At 39.4% G+C, this 14,897-nt stretch overlaps 1 protein-coding gene across 1 annotated transcript; it reads right to left on the bottom strand.

Moving 5' to 3' along the window:
* Positions 1-1,402: 1,402 nt before the first annotated feature.
* Positions 1,403-14,131, bottom strand: LOC105380366 (serine protease persephone). The gene is made up of 11 exons (XM_048622501.1): positions 13,874-14,131; positions 13,420-13,498; positions 12,880-12,977; positions 12,303-12,359; positions 11,916-12,007; positions 10,799-10,908; positions 9,849-9,992; positions 9,347-9,462; positions 3,898-3,973; positions 2,991-3,078; positions 1,403-2,412 (listed from the first exon to the last, which is right to left on the bottom strand). The coding sequence occupies exons 1-11, from the start codon at positions 13,932-13,934 to the stop codon at positions 2,242-2,244; spliced, it is 1,092 nt and encodes a 363-aa protein (XP_048478458.1). The 5' UTR covers positions 13,935-14,131; the 3' UTR covers positions 1,403-2,241.
* Between the last annotated feature and the right edge of the window lie 766 nt (positions 14,132-14,897).

Genomic DNA, 14,897 nt, shown 5'->3' on the forward strand with positions numbered 1-14,897 from the left:
TCCTACTGCCACTTGAACTCAGTGAGCTACTTTTGTATGTGATTCTCACTAGCTATTCCTAAAATAATTTAAATTTTATGTGCTTATATGTATTATGTAGTCTTAATCCAGGGTACCATCAGCTTCTCATATTAATAACTATAATATATAAGTATATTTTTTACGTTTATTTAATAATATGATGTAAAAGTAAGTAAATTAAACTGTTCTCATTGTCTTTCGCACTACCTATCACTTTCTCCACAACGCCCAAGGTTAACTGGAAGAGAATGCTTTTAGCATTAAGTTCGCCTATGTACAAATTAATTTATGTGCATGGTTAGCAGGTTTCCGTGAAAGAAACATCCATACTCACAAACGTTCTATCTGTTCCGATGTATTAGTTGGTCATTGTACAATAATAATTTGTTAGAAATTTTAAAATATTATGCCCAGGAAACCAGATAACAAAATAAATACTTGCAACACTGGAGTGACGTCATCGCGGGAATAACCTGCCATCAAAGAATCAATGAACCATAGAGTAAATAAACTTGGTTATGGCATACTAGTTATTATTCTGTGGCATATATTTACCAAAACTGCCACGTGTGGAATTTGCCTACATTTTTGGTATTCGGCAAATAAATCAAATCTTCAATAACAAAATAATAATATATCATGTGTGGTGATTGATTGATTTTATAGATGTACTTACCTAAATAATATTATTTATAAAGTTACTTACAACGTTCCTCTCGAGTCATGTAGGGTTGGTAAGAAAATAAGAAACATTGATTTGGTTTACCTACTTATATTTATTATTATATTATAAACTCATTTCAAAATGTTATCCAGTAGGTAAGTACCATAAGTGCCAATTTCTCCATAGTCGGTTAGAGCATAACCAGGTATTATAGTGGTTGACTTTTGACACATCTAACGTATAATTGATAAACCTTCTTTGGTCGGTTAGATAACCGACTATGAAGAAATTGGCACTAAAGATAATAAATAACCACCAAATTAAAAAAGCTGATTTACACTTACCTAGGTTTCAATGTATAAGAAAGTAGCTACCTACATACTATACATATTATTATAACTTGTTTCAGCTAAAGCTGCGTACACACCGGGCCAACGAACGCCCAACGAACGCCAACGGTTATCCCAACGATGGATATTTATCATACATAATACAGGGCAGATTGCAGCAACGAAGGCCAACGTAACCCGTTCGTTGGCCTTCGTTGGCCCGGTGTGTACGCAGCTTAAGAAGATTCCTGTGATCACAAATAGTAACTAGGTACCTACTTTAATTCAGTATAAGTATTCAGTTATTCTGTTACAAATCCTTTAAAACCCAAACTTTCTTTTCACTGTTTTTTAAGCCAAACAATTTTTTTATGATTTCTTCCTTTTGTATTGCTTTCGGACTTTTAGGCCTTTGGACAATGCAATGTTGTTTTATGCTTGCACATCTGGCAGCAGTAAAGTCAGTCCCTTTTGATCAGTACTTAAATAAATGAGTATTATATTAGTTACAACGATTAAGCATGATGTTGCTCAGTCAAAGAAACAGGCACAAAACAATGACATAGTTCGGTTTTATAAATTTTGCTTTCTCTATAAATTAATTATTAAGTAAGTACTTACATAATTCGCAAAAAATCGAGAATTAATTTCAAATATACAACCACAACAGCTATTTGTGACAAAATATTTAAATAATGAAGTATTTTGAATATTGTCATGGAATTAGATTGCCCTAGAAGAGTAACTGGAGGGTTACTGACGAAAAAGGAACGAACGAGAGCTGTCGTGCAATCGGTTATTTTAATACAACGAGATAGAGTCGTGGCCTGGCTCCGAAACTTGATTTTTCGTCACATAGGCCCCTGAGATATTGTAACTTTTCACATACTTTCCCCATGAGCGGGGCTTAAATGACATACAAATATATAAAACTCTTACATCCTTATTACAAAACTAAGACTAAACATAGTTTAGGTTTAAGCCCGGATTTAGACTACTGATTGTATGAATTTTCTGGACTATAACCGGTCTAGTTTGGTCTGCGTTTTAAAATAAGGGTATAAATAGATATCCATACAACAACAATAAAAAACCCTTAATAATAAAATAACCTACTGCATCATTAACCTAGCACCACCTATCATAACGTGAGAGCCGCACGGCTATGATTGGCCGAGCGCGCGCCGCACGGCTGTGATTGGCCGAGTGCATGCCGCACAGACGTGGCTACCGCTGATTGGGCCACACGACGCTCTCTATCCAATCCACGTAGTTGTACACTCGAGTGTAGATGCCTGGTACTTTGGACCCGCAACCGCGTCCGAAAGACGTGATGCCGACGATACGGTACTGCCCGTCGCGTGACGTCAGACCTTGCAGCGGCCCGCCAGAGTCACCCTGGGGAGAGAAAAAGGTTTTTTTTAACATAAATGTGTAAATACTGGCCGGTAACGGATAGGCTGACGAAAAACGAAAGAATAATGAGGAAAAATGTCTGAGAACGGCTTGGGACCTAACACGTGAGTGACACGAGAGAAATGTACCACGCAAAGTGGGTTGCTCTTGAAAATCACATTTGACAAGCGAGCAACGCAGCTTAACATTAGGGGTTGTTAAAGGTCACAGTACATATAGTGCCACAAACTTACCTGTTCCGGTGAGAGCTCACGTAAATGTCTAATATTTCTTGATTCTATAAGATTTTGAGTTAGCCTGTAGTGGTAATTCACCCTTGCGGATTTAATGAACCCATCTAATCTATATGAATGTATAATTCATTGGTAAGTTATGAGATATGGATCAATTTAGTTCGCTCTTACCGGAACAGATAAGTTTGTCGCACTATAATTATAAAAGTAACGTTAACGGACCGCCTTTCTTCTTCTGTCGCCTGGATGACAGAAGAAAAGAAAGGCGATCCGTCGACGCTACGCTTATAATATGTGTAATGTTCGGTGGTGGTAGCCCCCCAGTACCTGGCAGGCGTCGCGCTTGCCCTCCGGGTCGCCGGCGCACAGCTGCTCGGGAGCGATGCCGCGCGGCAGCTTCCTCCATTGCGGGGTGCTGGGAGAGAGAGGAAGGGTTTAGGGTTTATTGTACAGTCAACAAAAGAGGTACAGACTTTAGTGTTTATTGTAGTCAGAAAAAGAGATATGTGCTGAAATTGTTGTTAACACTTGTTTATTGTGCAGTCAGAAAAAGAGGTTAGATGTATTGTGTTGCATACAAATCTAATTATAAGTAAAATACACTCACGAGCAATGAAAAAGTTCCATTGGCTATAGCTCCGCAAATCACGTAGCTGACGTAGCCCCTTCTCCCACTACGCGATCTCAAGCGAAGCAACCCATGATCACCTATAAACGCGTCGTTGACCCGTCAAATATATGCGACCAAGGGTTGCGTCGTTTGATAGTCGCGTAGTGGGAGAAGGGGCTTACTCTTAAACGGCTAGGAATATTATATACTAACTAAAAACGTAAACATTTTGATAAAACTATAGATTAAATGTTTTAAAAAAATTCGACGACCGAATGGCGTAGTGGTTACTGAGCCGATGGTCCCGGATTCGATTCCCGGCTGGGGCAGATATTTGTTTAAACACAGATATTTGTTCTCGGGTCTTGGATGTGCCCGTAAAATGGCAATAGGCCCGCCCCCTATTACATTGGGACTAACATAACACTCTGGCGAAAAGTGGGTGCAGCAATGCACCTCTGCCTACCTCGCAAGGGAGTACATTAGTACAAGGCGTAAGTGCGTGTGTGTGTGTGTTTAAAAAAAAAAGTAATTTAGTGTCGACCTTTTGTAAGAGAAACTTTTTCATTCATTCATCTATTGATTAAATACTATTTCCATATTCCACTATTTTTCAAGCAGTACCTGTAGTGTTCGGAACAGGAGGCGAGCGGCACCGTCGTCACGTTAGCCTTTAGCAGAACCGCGCTGCGTTTGTCCACTGGAATTAAATGTTAAATGTATTAATAGGATAGAAATATGTTATTGAAATTTAATAATAAAAAGGAGTGGATGTGTGTGTTATGACTAAAGTTAAGGGTGGCTTGCACCAAACATTAAAACGCAATTAAAACAATAAATATTGCTGTCTTGCTTTGACAGTAGGTGAAATGTGAGAGCAAGAGACTTTAGTGCAAGCCACTCTAAAAGTATTTTCAGAAAACTTTAAGCTAATGTCCACATTAAAAGAATTGCTGCCTTACTTTATTAGTAATTATTATTCTTTAATCGTTATTGCTTTATTTCAAAAATAAGAACTACTTAAGGGCCTGTACAGGGTGACGTGCCGCGCCAAATTTGGGTTTTCAATGCTCTTCACACCGCACACGCAGTGACACGCGCACATGTAAGTTTGCACAGTGGTTCGATAAACTTTTACTCGCCAACTTTATTGACAATTATGTTCAAATATATTTTGGGTGATTTTAGGGTAAGTATAATTTTTAATTACACTGATAAGCACCAGGAAAGAGTAGAAATTAATAGGGGTGTCACTTTTCTCTATACTCGGAACCCGATTAGATTTCTAAACAAATGTGGTATTTACTTGTAGAAAGGTAACTACAGGTAGGTATTAAAGTATAGATAATAAGTTATACTAAACCGAAAGGGGATGACTCAAGGGGTCATTCTGAACAACTTTGGTTCTACGAGTTTTGCAAATTCGAGAAAAAAATAATCGTTTTCCATGGTAAAAAGTCACGTGTCCACAAAGTTTCTATTATTATTATTATTAAACATTTATTTCCAGATATATCATCCATAGTAAATTAGTAAAACATGTCAAAAAAATTGTTAGTCAAAATATAAAAATCATAAGTACATGCAAAAATTAAATTAAATCAGATCAGAAATAATAAATAAATATACTTCAATGTCATTTTAAATGTGAAATAAATTGGATTAAATAATATGAAATAATAAATTGAATAAATTAATTGAATTAACAAATAAATAGTTAAGTACATTCATTTCTTATTTCGGTCAAGGTGTACACCTACGCAATGCCTCACAATTGGACTATCCATCCTATCCGCCAACACACTGAGGATAGCATTCGAGCTGCTCCGCGTACGTGATAGTAAGGAGGCTGCTCGCTTACGCATGACGGCAAAGAAGTCATCCACTCTGGCTTCAGCGAACATACCTGATGCGGAGCAGAATCTCGGCAGCCCCAACACGATCCTCAGTGCGTTATTGTACTGGACGCGCAGCGCGCTGTAGGCCCGGCGCGTGTAGTTGACCCACAGGCTGCACGTGTAGAAGGACTGACAGTACGCTCGGTCTATGCGTGCTTTTTGGACCTTTCAAAGGCGTTCGATAGGGTGTCCTATGACATTCTGTGGGATAAGCTTGCGAAAGAAATGCCACAGGAGTTGGTGTCAGTTTTTCGCTACTGGTATGACAATCAAGTGAACTGTTAGTGTTTCAGGCTCCAAATATAAAAAAGAGACTGGTTCCTTCAGTCTACTTAGGAGGAGTAGAGTTAAACAGAGTCACCGAGTTCAAGTACCTGGGTCACGTGGTCACGGAGACGCTCGTAGACGACCTGGACATGGAGCGGGAGCGCAGGGCGCTGGCGGTCAGGTGCAACATGCTGGCTCGCCGGTTTGCACGCTGTACTCGACAAGTCAAGCTGACCTTGTTCCGAGCGTACTGTCAGTCCTTCTACACGTGCAGCCTGTGGGTCAACTACACGCGCCGGGCCTACAGCGCGCTGCGCGTCCAGTACAATAACGCACTGAGGATCGTGTTGGGGCTGCCGAGATTCTGCTCCGCATCAGGTATGTTCGCTGAAGCCAGAGTGGATGACTTCTTTGCCGTCATGCGTAAGCGAGCAGCCTCCTTACTATCACGTACGCGGAGCAGCTCGAATGCTATCCTCAGTGTGTTGGCGGATAGGATGGATAGTCCAATTGTGAGGCATTGCGTAGGTGTACACCTTGACCGAAATAAGAAATGAATGTACTTAACTATTTATTTGTTAATTCAATTAATTTATTCAATTTATTATTTCATATTATTTAATCCAATTTATTTCACATTTAAAATGACATTGAAGTATATTTATTTATTATTTCTGATCTGATTTAATTTAATTTTTGCATGTACTTATGATTTTTATATTTTGACTAACAATTTTTTTGACATGTTTTACTAATTTACTATGGATGATATATCTGGAAATAAATGTTTAATAATAATAATAATAGAAACTTTGTGGACACGTGACTTTTTACCATGGAAAACGATTATTTTTTTCTCGAATTTGCAAAACTCGTAGAACCAAAGTTGTTCAGAATGACCCCTTGAGTCATCCCCTTTCGGTTTAGTATAACTTATTATCTATACTTTAATACCTACCTGTAGTTACCTTTCTACAAGTAAATACCACATTTGTTTAGAAATCTAATCGGGTTCCGAGTATAGAGAAAAGTGACACCCCTATTAATTTCTACTCTTTCCTGGTGCTTATCAGTGTAATTAAAAATTATACTTACCCTAAAATCACCCAAAATATATTTGAACATAATTGTCAATAAAGTTGGCGAGTAAAAGTTTATCGAACCACTGTGCAAACTTACATGTGCGCGTGTCACTGCGTGTGCGGTGTGAAGAGCATTGAAAACCCAAATTTGGCGCGGCACGTCACCCTGTACAGGCCCTTAAGTAGTTCTTATTTTTGAAATAAAGCAATAACGATTAAAGAATAATAATTACTAATAAAGTAAGGCAGCAATTCTTTTAATGTGGACATTAGCTTAAAGTTTTTAGCACTCAAGTCAGTCGAAACAGTCGCGAGATATTGTGGTTTTTGTTGAGATCAAAGGGGATAATTATGAGAGTAATGGTACATGGCTTTACTTGCTTCTTATTGTTGATGTTATTGATTTAATTGTTTTGTCGTATTCAGTAAAGTAATGGATGAATTATGAGATAGAGTTTGGTAACCCTACAGAGGTACAAATTTAAGAGTGCCTCATAAAAATGATGGTCAGGATATGGCCGAGTCGGACCAAAACTGTTGGTGTATGTTTTGTTGCAGATTCAACACACGAGGACGTGTGCTAGCAGGATGGCCGTGTCGGAGATGTCATGATACTAGGTGGTCGATGTCATGGTACTGTCATGATACCTGGTTGTGGCGGATGTCGTGAAACTGTCATGATATCTAGTTGCTGCGAATGTACTACTTTACCGACATCACACCGGAAGGGACGCGAAGTGTGCCGTTGGCGCGCCTTGTCAGAGTCCAACCGTTTATGAAGACCGGGACGGTGGGTCCCTCACTTTGTGCTGGAGGCAAGCTACCGAGTAGACGTGTTGGGAACTGATCGTGCGTTTCTTGGAAAGTGTGGTATTTGTGAAGTGCTGTACATGTGAAGTGTTAGTTTAGTTGATCTGTGCCGTTAAGTTGATTCCACTTTGATGTTTTGTTAATTGTGATTTTGATTAAATCTTAATTGTGAACTACCGCTGTGTTTTATGTGTCCACCTACTCGTACACCACGTGCCATGTCTGATGATGATGATAACGAACGCTCGGGCCCCCTCCTGCTTCGTTATATAATTATTTTGCTTTTACCCTTAAATTTGGGGACCACACCATAGACAAATCCTAATTTAAAAAATGATTTCAATAGATGGCGTGATTTTATGTTGGATAACTCAGAATAAGAAGTGATGATATCTCAGAATAATAATGGTTAATGGTGCTATTCCACTAAGCACCGAAACCAGTGGGACGCTAGTGAAAAGTGGTCATAGAAATGCACCAGGGTAGACCCTGCTCCTAGAACAATGCATGAGTTTGTGATTTGTGTACGTGCGTGAAAAGCGAGGATGGAAACTTTGAATATTTTCTTGATTTTTTTTATTATTGATGCAATAACATTGAATTTAGTAAACCCAGTAAACCTAAATAATCCAGAGAAAACCTAAAATATCTTTCTCTCTCTCTGAAAAACATACTTAATAGCCCAAACTCGATGCTTTTAGCTATTAACATCTTTGAAATAAAATTCAATCACCACCGTGTTACTGCCCTCATCAGATCCTCACGAGACCATACCTCAACCAGCACCATTAAAACTGTGTTTTTGAATCCTTACCTAATGTTCCTAGGTATTGTCATCACTTAGATCCATTCGCTATATTCCTGCTCCTCATCCCAGGGCCGTGGGGACCGGAGGCACGTCAGCTTTTTAAAGACATCAGCAGCAGACTAATAGAAGTCTCAAGGGACCCTAGGGCTGGCACTTACCTATCACAAAGGCTAAGCATCGCTATACAGCGGGGTATCGCGGCCGGGGCGTCTTGGGTACCCTACCCGACAGTGGCAGCGATCTGGCCAGCATCTTCTTTTTAGTTTAATTTTAATTTTATATTAGTTAGTTTTAGTTAGGCATTAATAATTATAATTTAATCAAGAAGTACCATGTAACTAATAAAAAACATTATCATTTAATGTATTGAGTATATTATAAGAATTATACTTCCTCAATTTCAAATCAAATTATGTTGGTGTCATAAAAGTTGAAAAAGTGCAATGACAACCAATGTGCAGTGATTTTGTGTCTGTACACAATTAGATCGCGAGCTGTCAGTGCTGCCTAAACCGACGTGACCCTTCTTTGGAGGCCACCGGCCGACTGAGTCAAACGTCGCTTGTGTTTATGATTTTATAACACAGAAAGCCGCCATAGATATTTGTATGAAGATTTGAGGGCAAAAAATTGCTCAAGTTTGGGATTAATTTACACAAAATAGGTGTGTGTTCATTAAAAAACAAGGTATTTAGCGCCTAGTCCAAGCATTTATCTTTATAATTTGATAAGAATTATATGAAAATTCTTGATAATTACGACACAGTTGTTACAATACGGGAGTGTGATTTACTGGTTTTTCAGATTTAATTTACAGTTATGCATAAGCATTTACTTAAATTCGAATGATTTAGCACCTAGCTAAACTCTTCGGCTACCTGTGTGATTTTTTTCAAGACTGTAGAGCATCATTTACTACATAATTCTATGACAATGCCAACCCTCGATTCCCTATTGCCGACCCTTAAAACGAACTTAAATAATGGTAATTACATATTACTTGCAGTCAACTGTCAGTGCCAGGCGCAATATCATTTTACGGGCGTGCACGAAAGGAACATCCCAACAGGAAGATTAATGGTTGATAAAATATACCTACTTTATACAGGGTTTCCCAAAAGTCAGGAATCGAACCCAAGACCTCACGAATGAGAGCTGAAACCATATTCGTTACGCCATCACGACTCGGTAATAATAATAGTACTCACTCATGTTGCTGACTAGCCCCCACCCCGTCACCGTGAGTGCTATGGAGGGGTCCTCGGGCTGCGTGTACAAACAGGCCGGGTTCAGAGTCGCGCTCGTCTCCACTGCTTTCTCTAGTCTGGAATTTTAGAATGAGCATCTTTTTATTAACCGTAGATGTTGCCTAAAATGTTTGAACTACAAGAATGCAAGGTGAAAGGTATATATTTGTATCATCATCACTATCATGAACCCGTAATTTTACACTACTTGATTCTCGCAAGATGCTTCTTCATCCAGCCGATACCGGCTACCTGTCTAAGCTCGTCGATCTAGCAGTCCAGACGCTGTCCCACGCTATAGCTTATCGGTACGCTTGCCTGTTCGAGTACTCCCCACTCGAGAAGTCATTAACACCACCGATTGTATGTTCAAATTTACAGTTATTTTTGTGCGCGGATGTCCGCTATATCTACGTGCGTATGTGTGCGGACGTCCGCTATATCTCCGTGCGTGTATACTCACCGCAGCAGCGCCAGGTCGTGGTACTTCTCCTGCACGGTGTAGTTGGGGTGCGTGCGGATGTCCGCTATCCGGACGTCCGTCTCGGACGTGAACGTCTTGTCGCCGATCTCCACCACGCCCAGCCGGACCACGGTCGGCGCTATCCTGGAAATTCAAATGAAATGTTTTTTATTTGCAGTAAAAGCGGTAAACCACCTCCTAATTTCTTTACTTTCAATTACTCTTAGCAATAAGGCGGCATATTGTTAATAGTTCTTAGGTTATTATTATACTTTTGTCTGGGTGAGTAATCTATGTCGCCACCAGCGAGCCCCCGCAGTCGAACACTATGCCGTCGCCGCGCTCACACAACACTATAGCATTGTGCTGAGCGAGGCAGCTGTTCTATACCTGTCTCGTGTCTCGACGCAGTGCGCCGCCGTCAGCACCCAGCGCGCCGCCACCAGCGAGCCCCCGCAGTCGAACACTATGCCGTCGCCGCGCTCACACAACACTATAGCATTGTGCTGAGCGAGGCAGCTGTTCTATACCTGTCTCGTGTCTCGACGCAGTGCGCCGCCGTCAGCACCCAGCGCGCCGCCACCAGCGAGCCCCCGCAGTCGAACACTATGCCGTCGCCGCGCTCACACAACACTATAGCATTGCGCTGAGCGAGGCAGCTGTTCTATACCTGTCTCGTGTCTCGACGCAGTGCGCCGCCGTCAGCACCCAGCGCGCCGCCACCAGCGAGCCCCCGCAGTCGAACACTATGCCGTCGCCGCGCTCACACAACACTATAGCATTGTGCTGAGCGAGGCAGCTGTTCTATACCTGTCTCGTGTCTCGACGCAGTGCGCCGCCGTCAGCACCCAGCGCGCCGCCACCAGCGAGCCCCCGCAGTCGAACACTATGCCGTCGCCGCGCTCACACAACACTATAGCATTGTGCTGAGCGAGGCAGCTGTTCTATACCTGTCTCGTGTCTCGACGCAGTGCGCCGCCGTCAGCACCCAGCGCGCCGCCACCAGCGAGCCCCCGCAGTCGAACACTATGCCGTCGCCGCGCTCGAAGCCTATGCCCACCTGGGAATTCAATGAATTATAATTATTGTTAGTAGGCTTAGTATTTCATAGAGTAAGGTCGGGTTTTTCGCAAACGTCCACCCTATACAGGGTGTTGCAAAAAGGGTATGCTAAGCCGAAAGGAAACGAAAAAAAAATATTTTTTCATAGAAACTTTGTTGGTCACGTGACTTTTTTACTATGGAGAAAGAATATTTTGTTTTGCGAATTTTCAAAACTGGTAGAATAAAAGTTGTTCAGAATGACCCCCTGAGTCACCCCCTTTCGGCTTAGTATACCCTTTTTGCAACACTCTGTATAAGATAATAAAGATTACGATATCTGTCATATATTTAGCTAGAAGCAATCTGCGTAAATGCGACATGGTAGGTATCATTCGAGGCATACGAGTAAGATAAATAGATCACTTGACCTTTTAACAGTAGTCAGGAATTAATTCGATACCTAACACCGCAATCATACAAAAACTCGCTTTGTTTTACTTAGGTAAAGGAAGCAAAAAAAACTACAAACATACACGGTCAGTCGTTAAAAACCTGTTCTTATAAATTGATATGTCTTTGATAGTAGGTACGTAAGTACATACAATAGCTATCTAATGATGTAGTTTTCCTGTTAACGTTTCCAGTATCGCTTGAACAAACATTACAAATTGTGTATAGAGTTCGATCGATTCACATAACATGACCAATTTTGGAGGGTATTTTTTCTCTACCTAGATTTTATTTTTAGTAGCTTAAGGTGCTGACCACCGACATAGAAATATGGAAGTGCCTGGTGTCAGCCCCTGACTCCTCAAAGTAATAACGGGAAAGAAGAAGAAGATACATTAATAAATGCAATGCCACTCTATGCTATGCTAAGCTCCAAACATTTACTATTTTTGTCTCACGAGGTACTTTTATATGCGCCGTAGAGTCGTAATTTTTGGTCATATTTCGTGAATCGCAGTATAATATAAAACAACTTAAATATACTTACCTATGCATAAAAAATTAAAATATTACCATGTGAGGGAATTCCCCAAGAGCAGCCACTTCCCCACCGATGATGTATTGGCCCAAGGGTGGTATGCTGTTTTCCACTATTTTCTTGCATTCTGGAATGTACAATAGTATTAATTAATTGAAGGGTTTGTTATTGCAGGATCGAAGGATCAATGAAGAGACCAGAAGGCCTAGCACGGGGCGCAAGACGTGACAAAAGATTTCCGTCGCACTCGCTCTGGAAGCCTCGCGATGCGATGAAAGCGAGCGCGACGCAAAACTATTGTGACGTCTTGGCGTGCGCGTCTTGCGCCCTGTGTTAGGGATTTAGAATGAAATTTGAAATTATATCATGCCGCTTTTAATAGTAAGTTAGTTAGTATTTAAATATAAATTGAAAAAACTTACCTCTATCTGCCACCCTCTGAGCCATGCGAGTCGGCCCTGACGAGGTTTCTGTAATACCTAAATTTGAGATTTTACTTTAACATTTAATCAATTATCTACTTAATTCTGAGTTGCATAAAGGAACATTAAGCTATTGTGGACATTAATTCTATGTCTGTCTCTTTCTGTCCGTATATTGTCAAAGCAAGGCAGCAATACATTTAAGGTTGATTTTAGCTTAAAGTTCCTTTCTTCAACCCAGCATAAATACAACATGTGCAACCGAAAAGGCATGGTCAGTTCCTCTTACTATTTTGAGAATTTGGCTAAGGAGTTTCTAGTGGACCATACTCCCTTTTTACTCAGAAAAAAGGAGTAGAGATGAGTCATGATGAATAGTGAAAGTAGGAATTAGTTTCTTTAATATTGCAAACTGTTAATAATGTTTTGTACTTAGTCACTTTAACATGCAATCAGTCTTGTAAATTGTAATGTTCCAACTGAATGTCAGTAAATAGTATAACAAATATTTAAAAAAATATATGATGTCAATAATACATTCCATATTGTTACTTTACAAACACACAATCAAGCATACCTCCAAATCTTTCTGTAGTCTTCGGGCAACATACAATCTCAGTGCCACCAGCGAATCCACATCGGTTGTAGTTATGTCTGCCGGTTTTCCTTATTAAACTGAAATCAATTAAGTTATTATATTTATTTTATCAGTGGTTCTCAAATAAGTTCTTAGTTGCCTGTGGGTACTCAATTCAATATAGTATTAAATTTAGATTTAAGAAACGTCAATCCATATAAATTTATGGCTTAAATCGAGATTTAACACTAAATCCAGTTTTAAATGATTGTGCAAGTGGCCCTAAGGGCCCGAAGGGCATGGTTTAAGTATATTAACATCTCCACAGTAGAAGATTTCAAATAGACATCATCATTATATTTTTAACCATATGAGGGATTCCCCGCATAAACCAAACAAAAACTTTGGCATTGCCTTTATCTTTTATCTTAAGTATAAAAAAGCATACTTATTTATCAGTTTGAGGTTATAGTAATAGTAATATGTTTATTGGAACTATGTAAGAGTTTTTTAAGTTATTTGTTTTCCGAGACAGCTTACCTCAGTGCCACTTCACAATCAGTGACGAGGTTGCATGTCCCCTCCACGGTGTCGGCGCTCGGCCGGCATGAGTCTCCAACTGGAAGTATTACATGTCCATCCAGTAATTGGTTTCATAAAATATTAGGTACCTATATTATTAATACTTCCTTCCCATTAGAAGCAGCAAAATTTAAATAACACTCAAAATTAACAAAATGCTATTATGAACATTTAGAGACCATCACTTTTCTCTTGATAAAAAAGTTATGTACTTAAAGATAAATAATAAATTAAATAGGTACTTATAAAGAGGATAAAGTTTAATAACTAAATTATTATAAACAAGATAAAGTTTAAGTATGGAATTGTATCCTTTTGGTCAATGAACCAAAGTGTTGACCTTTGGAACCCATGCACTTTACAGTTATGATACGACTGGATTTGCTGGACTTGAATAAGTTCAATGACTCACCATATTTACAAAAAGATAGTTGAAATAAATAATAAACAACTAACAGAGATTTAGCCAACATCACTAACACGCAAGTTCACTTCATAAAATACTTAGGCACACTTTAGATATTGTTTATGTGTTTACATGAATGATTTTCCTGTTCTAATCATGACGTAATGTAATTTTATTAAGCTCAAAACCATCTAAACTTAAAATCAAACTTTAGCAAATTTGAAATTTCCTTCCTTTACTTCTGCATCGCTGACAACTGACATTGACATTGACATTTGCGATGTGCATTCAAAGGCTAGTGATGTACACGCGGCCCTGTTTATCGATATCCCCCACCGCATCCGATATCTTGCCGGAGTTTTTTAACCTGTGTATTTATTGTGTTTTTTTTTATTGAGTGCGATACCTGACACCTCTTGGTACAGGTATATTTTAAACTTAAGTCGTAACCCTTTGCCTTACTTATATTTATTAGAATTAACAAAATTATTATCTAATTCATTAATGATTAACCAAAAAATACTTGTTTAAACAATAACTTTTTTACAGAATATTTCACCATTATTATTTTTAAAAAGATCGTTAGATTGTTACACATCACTACACAACACACACAGGTGAACTAAGAAATAAATCTGTCAGTATTCTGTCAGTGATCTAAAAATGCTCTGTGGTATATGTGAGACTCAGAATAAAGACTTAATCGGGGCTCATTCGATATGGATTGGATATCCACGGTACGAGTGATATTATACAATACCCAATAATAATAATATTATTATGTGGGGAAATCTCACACACACACTACGAATAGATAGTTGATGCTAAGCATGCTTTGCTGAAAGTAAATAATAGCAGTTTTAAGTACCTAACTAACTACATTTTATTCCCCCACTGACTACATTTAGATCACAACATGAAGTCTAGCAAGAAAGGGTAAGTAAGTACGTAATTATAAACAATGTCCATACCATGGTGTAGGGATAGGGATACCATGACCTGGTAATCCTGGTATACCAACATAGAACAA

This window comes from Plutella xylostella, chromosome 8 (genome assembly GCF_932276165.1).
Source record: "Plutella xylostella chromosome 8, ilPluXylo3.1, whole genome shotgun sequence".
In the NCBI taxonomy this organism is placed as follows: Eukaryota; Metazoa; Arthropoda; class Insecta; order Lepidoptera; family Plutellidae; genus Plutella; species Plutella xylostella.